This window comes from Ostrea edulis, chromosome 5 (genome assembly GCF_947568905.1).
Source record: "Ostrea edulis chromosome 5, xbOstEdul1.1, whole genome shotgun sequence".
NCBI lineage: Eukaryota > Metazoa > Mollusca > Bivalvia > Ostreida > Ostreidae > Ostrea > Ostrea edulis.
In genome coordinates, this window is record NC_079168.1 from 49,725,499 (window position 1) to 49,738,186 (window position 12,688).

Sequence of the window (12,688 nt, forward strand, 5' to 3'; positions counted from 1 at the left end):
ATCATTTAACTTACACAAGTATGTCAAAATTTTATATCTTATATACAATTGCCCACAACTCTTTTTGGACATCATTTTTTAAAATATTACATTTTTCCACTGGGTCACAAGTGTCACACATTTTTATAATGGAATATTTTTGCATGGTTCCACCTTGTATGTTTGATTATATCAGGTACCAATCAACATCTTTTTTAAAAAAAAAATTCCACTACCAGGGTATTTGTCAATATTTTCACTGGTCATTGTTAGTTCTAATCACGGTATAAATTTTACAAGTGTATAACACCCGGGTTCAAGTGAGTTGCATAAAGCGACACTTGTCCACAAACTTTACGGACAACACTTCTGTACACAGTAACTATTGAGTATTTTGAAAATAAACAGTCAATAGATGAATATCAAATATAGTGTTTAAGATACCTAGATGCCAAAATGGCTGTAATAAAGTTGAACAAAACATTTGGTACTGTTGAAGCAATGGTGATGGAGCTTTCAAAGTTGAATTGTAGATCAGTTTTGAAGTATCCATCATCCCATGGTAGGGTGATATTCCTGAGTTTATACTGGAAATACTGGAAAAAAAATTCATAATTTTTCAATGGCAGTGCGACATGCAAGCTTAAGAAAATGGATGTACAGAATCCTTTTATGGTTTAAAAGTGTCAATTTCATGGAAGTTCCGAGTAGTGGTACCTTATTTACTGTGATAAAATATTTGGATGGTAAATTATTGATTTTGTTGACATACCTTATTTGCTGTAATAAAAAAATTCCAAGGAAGCAATGACCCAATGCCAAGAAAGTAGAAGACAATGAATACTGCATTAAACCTAAAATAAGAAATACAAATCAAGAAATTATTTTAAGACCATTACTTCTATATTTATATTACTATACTTGTATATCAATGAATTGCAGTACAACACTGCTTCTTACAACAGTAAACTTCACAAAAAGTGTTTGTAAATTTTTCCTGACCAACAGTGTCTTTGTTCAATATGACATCTACATGTACTTAAGATAGCTACTCACGTTCGGTTATAATGGAAGTACAATAATTTAGATTTAAAAATACCGTAGGCAGTACGACTTCAAATGTAAGTTTACTGTTTGCATGTAGTATATCTATTCATCCACTTACCTGTCTGGTGGAGCTGGACGCCGTCGTGGCAATAAAGATTCCTGCTCCTCAGATTCCATTTTCAGCTTAATTTCAGATTCTTTACACCAAAGATGAAGAATGCTTCAGGAAATGTACATTTCACAAATCTGCAAATAAAAATGTTTATTCTGCATGCATGTATCTCCACACCAAGTGCATAAATATAACATTTTTTAGGTTTACAGTAATAGTTGAAGGGTACATGATTATGCCCTTCTGCCACTACATGTACACAATGCACATCTGTTTGCATGCTTGAAGTCACAAGCTTTGACTGTAAATTTTCTGCAATTCAAAATTTCCAGAACAAGAGGCCTATGGACCACAATGCTCACCCGTGTCAAACAGGTCCTGCCGTTCTTCATCAGAAAGATTTTAGAAAGATTATTTTTAAACCCTTTATTCCAACAAAAAATTTTGACCCCATTTTATTACCCCACCCTAGCCCCACAGGTCATGACTTAACTGAATTTGAATCCACACAACACAGGGAAGCATCTATAACAATATCACTAACGTGTCATCTATAACAATATTACTAACATGTCATCTATAACAATATCACTAACATGTCATCTATAACAATATTACTAACATGCCATCTATAACAATATTACTAACATGTCATCTATAACAATATTACTAACATGTCATCTATAACAATATCACTAACATGTCATCTATAACAATATTACTAACATGCCATCTATAACAATATTACTAACATGTCATCTATAACAATATTACTAACATGTCATCTATAACAATATTACTCACATATTCCCATATACATTTTTGAATTGGTATTGGCCTAAACCTACCCCTGGGGCATTAATTTGATCAAACTCGAATTTGCACTACCTGAAGATACTTACATATTGATATGACTAATCCTCGTCCAGCTGTTCTTGAGAATAAGATCTCCTATATATCATGTAAAACTTTTATCCTGTATTGAAGCACCACCCACCCTCAAGGGCCACAAAATGAACAAATTATAATCTGCACTTCCTAACAATGCTTGCATATTAATGCGACTCACCATGGCCCTGTTGTTTTGAGAAAAAGATTTTTAAAGTGATATATTCCCATAAAAACTTTGTTCCCTTATTGTTCCCCACCCTTCCCCAGATGGCCATGATTTGAACAAACTGTACTACCTGAAGATGCTTTCAAATTAATATGACTAATCATGGCCCTGCTGTTCTTGTGAAAAACATTTTGAAAGATATCCCAAGGAATAATTCCATGCATGTAACCCTGGGGGCCATGATTTGAATAAACTTGTATCTTCAATATGTAAGGAAGCTTCCATATAAGTTTCATCTTTTCTTGAGAATATCTTTAAATTACCCCACTATAGTTTTTGCATTTCTTTTTTATCTTTCCTTGGGAAATGGCCCTTTATTTGCACAAACTTGAATCCCTTTTACCCAAAAGATACTCTGTGCCAAGTTTAGTTGAAATTAGCCCAATGGTTGAAGGTTCTGATGATGAAATTGTGAAAAGTTTACAATGCCAATGACACCAATAATAGACAACGGGCAAATTTTGATCAGAAAAGCTCACTTGAGCCTTTGGCTAAGGTGAGCTAATGAGACCACAGTGACCTACTTTTGGATTGCTACACACCCTCCTTTCAAGATGCATCAACTGACCAAGTTTGATGGCCCTAAACCAAACAGTGTGAAAGATAAACTCGCATGAAATGCTGATCCTCATTTCCTCATGGATATCATAAACTGACATGACAAACACCTATCTCATTAAAATTTAACTTGTAAATCTGATCCTCTACTACATGCCCTGGCCATATTCAATAGGGGACCCAAAAAAATTCTTCATTTACCAAAATAGGAAATAGTGAGGTCAAGGTCACAGGGAAGGTTAAGGTCATAAAATAATGGCTCATTTGAATAGCTAGCACTAATATGTATCAGTGTATGAGTTTTCATTAAAATACTGTCTGACTCAATAGTTGCTTTGAAACTGAGATAACCAGTGATTTTTCTACATTTTTCACAAGGGTCCTGTAGCTTTCGAATTGGGAAAAATTGTTGACATTTCAGTCATATTGGGAAAAATCAATTTTATTTTTTAATTTCAAGTTTTAAAATCATATCAAACATTATATTATTTTTATTTTACAAATCTAATTTTCTTTAACCTTCTAAAATTTTAAACTATTCTATCCAAATTATCATTCCCATAACTCTTTGTTAAGTCTTATGTATATAATTCACATCGAATGTTTAAAATTTTCAAATATGTTTTCCTTTCATAATTTTATTATTGGGGAAAATGCAAGATAAATTGGGGAAAAATTGGCAATTTTTAGGAGGGGAAAGGGCCGAAATTCGGACCCAAAATGTGCCTTAAAAATTCACTGAACACCATATATGAAAGTGAGGTCAAGGTCACAGGAAAGGTCAAGGTCAAAAATATTGATGCAGTTGAATAGATGATACTAATATAAAATGTATCAGCATGTAAGGTTTGATGAAAATATCTTAAATAGTTTCTTTGAAACTGAGTCAAACACAGAGCTAAACGCAAAGTGTGGCAGAAGGACAGACACCATTGTCATTGGACAAACACTATATGTCTCGGCCATATTCATGGCGGGGTATAAAAATCAACCTGGTTCTACCAAAATACTATGGCGGCGCGGCTGGCTGCAACCAAACTCCGCCACCTGACCACCACCTCGAAACCTTGCAACCCAACCTTTACTACCACTATTCTCAAAACCCCTGCAACCAAACCCCCTGACACTACTACTCTCAATACCATTGCTCTTAGAGAACAACTGTATATAAAACTACACCATGTGATTAAAAATTTTACGTATACATCACATGATGCCGCTTTTAATTTGAGCTTCATAGATTGTTCTGGTAAGCAAAGAATACCACAATGACACAACAACAAATACTTTGCATTAAGTCCCAAAATAGCAGAGTCAGTATTCTATAACAAAACGTACATATCTGTCGAAATACAGATAGTTTATCCCTTTTCTGTTCTGTAATAATATTGTGTTTACATCCTTCACAAAGCCGGAAATGAAAGTAAAAGTACACTAATATCAGTAAAAGATTATAATCTGGAGGACTTGAATAATCATTTGAGATTTTGTTTGGATTTCATTTGTCAGCATTTTGATAATCTGCTACATTTTCCCTCAAAGATTTAGACATATTTCTAAGCAGCGTGTCCATATATTTATTTTAGCACATATATCTGAAAATACATACTTAGTATTTAAAATATCGTATTGTTATTTCATTATCTTTGATAAAATATTTTAATCGTCGATGTAAAATATCAGTGATTGCTAAATAAATAGCCAATTGTAAAAATAGTGCATAAAATATAAAAAAAAATTTCCCGTGTAGTATTTAGATATATTTATAGTGTAATTAGTGGTTACCTATCTATTCGGGCATGCGTAGAATGAAACACGTGTTGAAAATGGCTGCCGTCATACCGTTTGCGATATCGGACAACAGTCAATATAGCATCTATTCGAGTCCCGATGGAGTATTGAAACTTTGGGAAGCAGACAATGGTGTTCTCAAGCAGGAATATACACCCAGTGCACATCTGTCAGCGACATGCACGTGCCTTTCATGGGGACCGAAAAGAAACCTGGTACGTATCTGCATGCTGCACACACATGGTCTTTCACTTGCAATTACTTAAAGGGTTTTAAGATCAGCGCAGTTTAAAATGATTTTCAAAAATAACAAGAGATTTGTGAAGATTACAGTTGTGTAGTATATGCAGGTAATATGTTCTACGTTTTGTGTTTGCACTGTAGTCGTGATAGTATGTTTTGCATTGTAAGAAACTTACGATTCCAAAGAAAAGCCCTTAGTAAGGGCCTTACAAGATGACACGCAAAATGCATGGTTATACAATACAAGAAAATGATATGTACCCAAACAGTATGGAAAACGACGTATTCAAGTAGTACTATTAGTGAATAGTAGTAGAAATAGAAGGTTGAACCATATTAATTTGAACTCGTGTGCTGTAGGTTTGATAAACACCCCTCCCCTCTCATCCGATTTATGATTTTGCAGAACTATAGAATATTTGTTGTGCAAGTTTTCTAGTAATATTAAGGAAATCTAGAGTTCTACATTTATATAGATAAACAAGAGCCATACTATTACCCTTGTATGAAATGCAGATCGTGTAACTTTGAAATTTAAGGATGTACCAGGACGAAAGAAAAGAAGAAAATCAGGGGGTTCAGCAATTACAGAGCAGTATGATTTGATTGCTGTGGGAACCACTGCAGGAAGCATTCTTATTTATAGCATTGTCAAAGGAGATGTCAAAACAATTATGGTAATTTTATACTCATAGTTATAAAATGTATTTGTCCAATGGTGCATTTTTTTCTTGGATGCTCAGCAGCTGATATATCAGATACAATGCTGATATATTACTGCCAGTGATTTTTCTACTTTTTTCATAAGGGGCCCGTGTCTTTATGATTGGGAACAATCGTTGACACTTTTATCAAATTGGGGAAAATCAATAACATTATAAACTTAATTGATGTGTAAAATACAATATAATTATTTATTCAACCAATTTGCTATGAAAGTGCTTTTGCAGCCTTAAGTTTTGCAACTTTCTTCACACTTTGAAGTTGTCTGTTATTTTCTCCTTATTTTCTTATGATAAGTCTTTATTTAATTGATAAATTGTCATTAATGAGGCAGTGAGTTTTTATTATTATTAATTTTTTTTAGTTAGGTAGCTTGTTTTCTTTCTCTATTACAATGTTGGACAAGCGAGAACATCCTCTTTCTTCAATAACTTGGGTCTTTTGAAGATGGTATAACCATAGCCAAATTGTAACGGGAAAACATAAGAGGAAAATGCTCTTTTAGAACATCATCCTGACAAAATTGAATCCATGCAGTTATATATGTCTTGTAGATGCACAAACTCATCACCTGTTTCAATTTTGAATTAGGAGTCTGTGTGACTGAGAATCATAGTGTTCAAATTTAGGTAAATAGTATGTGAACAATTCAATTTAACATTAACCAACAACAAAAAACCAACACAAATTCCATACTATTGGGGGAAAGGGGGCAACTTCAATTCAGAAAAATTGGTAGGTTTTTTTTTTTTGAGAAAGGAAATGGTCAATATTTGGATCTAAATTGGGTTTAGAAAAATCACCGTAAAGAGTTATTAATTCTGGATAAAGTTGAAACGGGTTAGGGGTGAGATCAAAAGATCGATGTCAGATAAAAATCTAAATTCAAATAGTTAGGGGAAGGGAGGGTTAAAACTCGGGTAAGTTTCTGTCATCCAACATCGATTACACTTTACTAAGACAAGTAACAGTTAAAAACCACGTAACAATTTATATAACTATATTACATTTTAATGAACATTTAATAGTTTTAATGTACAGTTTTATTGGTGAATAAACAGTAGAAAAGGTATATAGAGTGTTATTTACACCCATATGCTTTGACTTGTTAATCAATTAATTTCAACATTCATCATATTTAGTGTGGTGGTGGGGGTGTCTTGGTGAAAACTTTGTGAATTTAGTTTTTTGTCAGACATTGATCTTTTGATCTTGCCTCTTAGCATTGGTTTTGTATTGAATTTGCAAATTAAGAAGCAATTCTCAATTATTTATAGGAAGAAGGTCATGCAGACACTGTAAGTGATGTTTGTTGGCACCCAGAAAACAACACTTTATTCAGCTGTTCTTGTGACAGACACATTATCCACTGGGATGTTATATCTGGAAAAGTCAAACAGTAAGGAGCTTAGTATTTGTGAATCGATGTGTATTGAAATATAATTATTGGCTTTTGATGAGGTTTACATGTGGCTCTATTGACCTGGTCTTGTATTAATTGGCAGAGGTTGTAGGTCAAGGTCAACCAATACCTGAACAGGTCCAGAAACTTGTTTTAAATGATCAGGAATTTTACAATATTTTTACCTTCAACAAATAAAAGCATTTGCATTAAAATACATCATATCAATGTTTAAACAGTCAGAACTAATAGTAATGAAAATATTCTCAATTTGTTACAATGTAGTTAATAATGATTTGACCATAATTAGTAATCTTTTGTAAAGCCATTAATGGCATTGAATTTGACTTATCAATACATACTTCAAAATGCACACATTTTGATTGGTCGATAAAAATGTAAGTATATCTATGGTTGGTCAAGCAGAAATTCATAATGTTTTACATACTTGTGTAGATTTTGCTTAGAAATCTTTCTGACGAAAATTCAGTCAGAACAAGATCATTGAAAATGACATTTGGATGTAAGAGTCTGATGCATATAGGGAGTGTAGGGATGTTAACTGAGGCTCTTGTAGTTTTGAGGTGAACTTGCTCTGAGGTTCACATCAGGAAAGATTGTCTGAACCCAGTGTTTTGGGTTTTTTTGTTTTTTCTTCAGTACTTTGTTACTGGGACCCTGGGGCCCCTTCCAATGGGAAAATTAGTGACAAAACAAGAAAATGGGAAAATTCATTTTTAATGAAAATGACAGTCACCTGCCGATGCACAGGGTTCAACCTGATGTATTTCATTTAGATCTACCCTAAAAAAAACACGATATTTTACTGTTTTTCTCTGCCAATTTCTTAGTTAGTTTTTTGACATACTACTTAATATTATGCTATATGATTACATGTACCCGAAATAATGAGATTTTTTCATCACCACAAGTGCCATAATAAAGTGTACACATTATTAACATTTTGTTTAGATATGTCATAAACAGAATTTTCATTGGGACTGAGGCCTGATATTTGGTCTTAAATGAAGCCCCCCCCCCCCCCCCCCCAAAAAAAAAAAACCCCACTGGAACCAATCAGAAAGTGTCAAAATTCCTGATCATTCAATAATCCTCTTGATGAAATTTGGAAGTGGTTCAATGTAACATGTATTGTAGGGACCTTGCATACTTTTGTTACACAGGATGGTTGCAGTATTCTTGTGTACAGATGATCTTTGACAAAATTTCTTCAAATGTGTCATCAGCTAGTAGTTTGGATCTTTTAGAGGTTCATTATTCTTAGAATGAGGGCAACGTTTAGTTCATTTAGCATGAAGCATCTTTTGTGATTCCATTCATTTTGTCATTAAGCATTTTCTATGAGGCAGAATTACGTTGTAAGATGTATTTAAGGAATTACTTTAATTCTGGGGCAAATTATACGAGTATTACCTGGTTTGGGTCAGTTTACGCAATATAATCCATTCTCTCCAGCCTACCAGAGGTGATCATTGCCCATGTCGAAATTTGCATCCATTTTGCTTGTTTACATGTAGCAGACAATATGAACAATCACACCAAAAGAAATACTTCCATGTTTATCATGCTTAAATAAAAAATTTAATGAATGATATTGGGAAACAAAGAAAATATTTTATTTCTAAATTATTGATTTTGATTTGATTGTGTTTATGCAGATGTTTTTAGATATATGAAGAAAAGTAGTTCTGGTTGCTGGTTGTCAAGGGGTTGTGTCCCCATACCAATCCAAGTTAATACAAAAATAACCTGCGTTCCATAATTTGAATTCAACAATTAGAGATAGGATACAACAAGAATTAAATGATCTCATTTTAATTACATGTATTGTAAAGAGTATGTTAACAATATATATAAATGGAAAAAAAGAGAATTTATGTGAAATTGATTTTCTTTTAAGTGAGCTATGTTGACTAAAGTTCATTGTCGGAAACGCACGGTTGGTTATGCTTAGTTCCTCTCTCCATCACCCGTGGGTCCATTCATTCCTACTCGCTTGTTCTCATTAATAATTAATGAGGCAATTTGATTGGGCATTCATGGTATACCCTGAGCGAATTTGTCCAATCAACAAGATGCTTTCAGTCCAATTTTGGTATACAATTGTTGTGATAGCAATATACTGTTAATGCTACCTTTAAAAATGAGCGAGTAGGAATGAATGGACCCACGGGTGATGGAGAAAGGAACAAAGCATATTCAACCATGGGTTTCCAACGATGACTGAAGTTAAGAATTTTACGTTCATTTTGTCTGTTATAATACATGTATAATTTTGTTCCTCCCATCTTGCAGCAAATGGAAAGGGGACAGTGGAAGCATACATTCTATCTGTCTCTGTGCACAGAATCACCTTTTGTCTTCAGGAAGATCAATCAAACTCTGGGATTTAGAGACATATAGTGTATTAAAGGTATGTCAAGACACCATGAGTTCGTAGTAATGAGGATGAAACAAATGGAAAGTGCTGTAATTTGAAGGACTGACCCTTAATTGACAGTGTGTTCCTCAGACTACAATGCTGTGTTTACAATATCGGTCTTATTTTATATCAGAATTTAAATAAGATGATTATTTTGGATATGAACATATGATTCTGATTTGGTAAGAATGCTTCTCTTACAGAAGTTTACTGGTCATGCTACGGAGGTATTCAGATTGCTTCCCATACTCTCCAGTCCGACAGAGCTGCCAGAGACTCCAGAAGGAGCCTATTTCTTATCAGCAGCTCTGAACGACAGACTTGTGAATGTTTGGTATGTACAGCCAAATATAATATACATATAAGTACTAAAAGTCTTAACTTGGCATGCTGTTGATCTTCTGTGCATACATGTATATTTAATCCTCATGTTTTACAGGCATATTAACACCTCGGTGAAAGATAAAAGCTCCATAGCATCATTTTCACTTCCAGAAGAACCGGTTATGTTAGATTTAAGGAAAGAACAGGAAGAGGTACGGAAAATTTCTACATTTGAACAAAGTAATTACAACAAAGTTAAACCAAGTGTTGTGTACTTGCATTAAACTTTTATCTTTATATGCAATATATGAAGTTGGAATTATTGCAATATTTAAAGAGTCACAGATGTAATGAGTATGTAATCTATATTATTTCAGGTTATACTAGCTGCAGTGACAAAGAGTGGACAAGTGAATGTATTTGTCCATACGATGAATGGGTAGGAAGATTTACTTTGTTTACTGCATGTGTGTTGAAACATACATGTAGTTCATATTTGCTTGAATGCAAGTCAATTCTCATTTGAATACCAGTTAGATTTGTGTTATACTGAGTGAAAAGTAAACAGAAAGAAAAATTCATTCATTTTTGATGTGTTATAATATTGTTAATACATGTATATGTAACTATAGTTGTTAAGAACATCATAGTATTGACTAAAGTTTCTTAAACAGAAAAGTGAAGAAACCTCTAAAGCCAAAAGTGACCATCCAGATAGCATCATCAGGAGGTAACGACTCCATTCCCAAACCAATTCAGATCCTGGCTTCTCAGCTGTGTGAGGATCAGCGCCTGCTGTTGGTGTATGGAAATTATTTGAAACCTGTGTTTGAGAAATTGGTAAGGAGAAAGACAGAGAATATTCATAATTCATACACTCCCGTGGAGTCATGGACGTGACTTGGAAAATTTCTCTTCAGAAATGTACTAAGGGTGTCAATGAATATGTGATCAAATGTCTACTCCTCCCAACTTGTTCTCATTCAATATCGAAATTGGCACCAGGTTATTTTTATCTGTAGATATTCTATAGCCAAACAAAAAAAATAATGATAAAAAGTCCAATTCATTAACTAGTGTGCAGTTATGAACTATCCAATCAAAGTGCTTGGTGTTTGCAATTTTTAAAAAAGATCATAGTGGTTTATATTTTTGTGACCAAGGTGCAAAATTGACTTTCTTAATCATGCATTCACTAACAATTTTTGACTACCAAATTGCTATGCCACTCGATATCCTGTACTAAAGAAGTGTGTGAATGTAAAGTAAATGTTTGATCATTTCTAAATTATCAGAAGAATGTTGTAGAGAATTATCATCGGCCTATGATCTACAAAAAGTGACCATTTTATTTTTAGGTGTTGGATATGTCTAGTTCAGATGTGTGTTTGATACGAGAAGAACCAGTATTGTCATCTGTAAAACACCAGGCAGAGGTGTCCAAGGTAACATAATCTTCTGGTGATTATGAAATGTTATAGAAAATAAATCAATTTGTTCAATTGAATGCAGTTTAATGAAAATTAGGCATACAGTTTTTGCATGTATAGTGTGTATGCGGAAGTAAGATTTTACCTGAAATAATAAAATAATAACAAAGAGTTTGTGATTTTACAGTTGAAGATGCCAGGGGTCTCCAATGATGTGACAATTCTTGCTCCTGAAAACACTGTAGCAAGTGGACCTTCACTGAAAGAAAAGAGGAAAAGGAAACCATCTGTATCAGATGTAAGGGCATGGTCTATAAATACCTCATTTATAAAAGAATGTTGTTTTTTCCCCCAATGAAATGATGAATATTAAAATTTCTTTCAGGACTAAAAGATGTGTTTGCATGTTGGTATTTTTACTTTTCAAGCATATACACTGTACATCCGTTTCTCTTGCTTCTGTTTAAGGAATGTGTGTGTAAAAGCTGTAATATATGAAAGTTTTTGTGAGCAGTAGTCAAGACTTTTTACAGTGACAAACTGATCTTATTTCAGATGAACATGGAAGAGAGGTTAAATGCCATCAGTATAAATAAACCAGAGACTTCCAAAGAACCACCCAAAGCAGACACACTAGTGAGGCTGCTGACCCAGGGTCTGCAGAGTGAAGATAAAAACATTCTCAAAGTGTGTATTCTTTCTGTTTATCTGTCATGTGAATATATTTATATTATAAATCGCATTTTCCTCTATGCACCAACCAATTTCAGTGCACGACACAATACGTTCATATTGACTTTGAATGGATGATGAACTAGTTTAAAGAAGCATGCGACTGAGAGAGCATGATGATTTGAAAAAATGTAACGTGTTACAAAGATCTCGCAAAGTCACACCTTGGTTTAAGATTGTGAACTTGCGTGGATTATCATCCTAATCCTGTGGTCTCCTACCTCCAAAATACAGTGCACCGTGCAATGTTGATAAAAGACAGGGTGAGACGAAGTGTGACGTCATGTTTATGTGTTGACGTATGTCACAATACAACTGTGACAGAGGCGGATCTTCGGAGTTCGTTTTATGCAACAAAATATTTTAAGACTTTTAGAAGCAATGTAAACAAATGTGTTTTAGTCAATGAATATAAATTTAAGAATTGAACAGCACTTTTGAGCTTTTCATGGTCAATATGAACGGATTTGGATTTGAGGCAAATTCTCTGCGAAATGGTAACGCAATTCACAGAATTTACCTTAAATCCATTCACATTGACCATGAACAGCTCAAAAGTGCTGTTCAATTCTTGAATAGACTGTACATGATGTATACAATGGATCCTACTGAACAGCTAGGGGAGGGGCTACTCACCCCATTCAATCCCTTGGCTGTCGTGCTGATCATTAATTCTGATGCAGTGTGATTTCCAGGCTCTCCAACAATTGATGTTCCCTAACTTATTTTGTTGACTATGGTGGTAACACTTTTCTTGTTGAATGTTGCTAGGATAACTACCTCTGAT

At 34.0% G+C, this 12,688-nt stretch overlaps 2 protein-coding genes across 2 annotated transcripts in view; one reads left to right on the forward strand and one right to left on the reverse strand.

The window, feature by feature from the left end:
* The window catches only part of LOC125649134 (equilibrative nucleoside transporter 1-like), a 19,521-nt gene extending 15,268 nt beyond the window's left edge, over nucleotides 1–4,253 (reverse strand). Inside the window, exons 1-4 of the mRNA XM_048876379.2 lie at nucleotides 4,152–4,253; nucleotides 1,145–1,272; nucleotides 752–833; nucleotides 424–575 (exon numbers count right to left, since the gene is read on the reverse strand). Of these exons, the coding sequence (XP_048732336.2) occupies nucleotides 424–575; nucleotides 752–833; nucleotides 1,145–1,203 (293 nt within the window). The 5' untranslated portion in view covers nucleotides 1,204–1,272; nucleotides 4,152–4,253. The remainder of the gene's footprint in view (nucleotides 1–423; nucleotides 576–751; nucleotides 834–1,144; nucleotides 1,273–4,151) is intronic.
* A 357-nt stretch (nucleotides 4,254–4,610) lies between these two features.
* The window catches only part of LOC125649131 (WD repeat-containing protein 43-like), a 10,476-nt gene continuing 2,398 nt past the window's right edge, over nucleotides 4,611–12,688 (forward strand). The window contains exons 1-11 of the mRNA XM_056166096.1: nucleotides 4,611–4,819; nucleotides 5,387–5,524; nucleotides 6,848–6,969; nucleotides 9,289–9,406; nucleotides 9,619–9,749; nucleotides 9,855–9,951; nucleotides 10,117–10,178; nucleotides 10,414–10,579; nucleotides 11,098–11,184; nucleotides 11,357–11,467; nucleotides 11,725–11,976. Coding sequence (XP_056022071.1) covers nucleotides 4,613–4,819; nucleotides 5,387–5,524; nucleotides 6,848–6,969; nucleotides 9,289–9,406; nucleotides 9,619–9,749; nucleotides 9,855–9,951; nucleotides 10,117–10,178; nucleotides 10,414–10,579; nucleotides 11,098–11,184; nucleotides 11,357–11,467; nucleotides 11,725–11,976 — 1,491 coding nt within the window. The 5' untranslated portion in view covers nucleotides 4,611–4,612. The remainder of the gene's footprint in view (nucleotides 4,820–5,386; nucleotides 5,525–6,847; nucleotides 6,970–9,288; nucleotides 9,407–9,618; nucleotides 9,750–9,854; nucleotides 9,952–10,116; nucleotides 10,179–10,413; nucleotides 10,580–11,097; nucleotides 11,185–11,356; nucleotides 11,468–11,724; nucleotides 11,977–12,688) is intronic.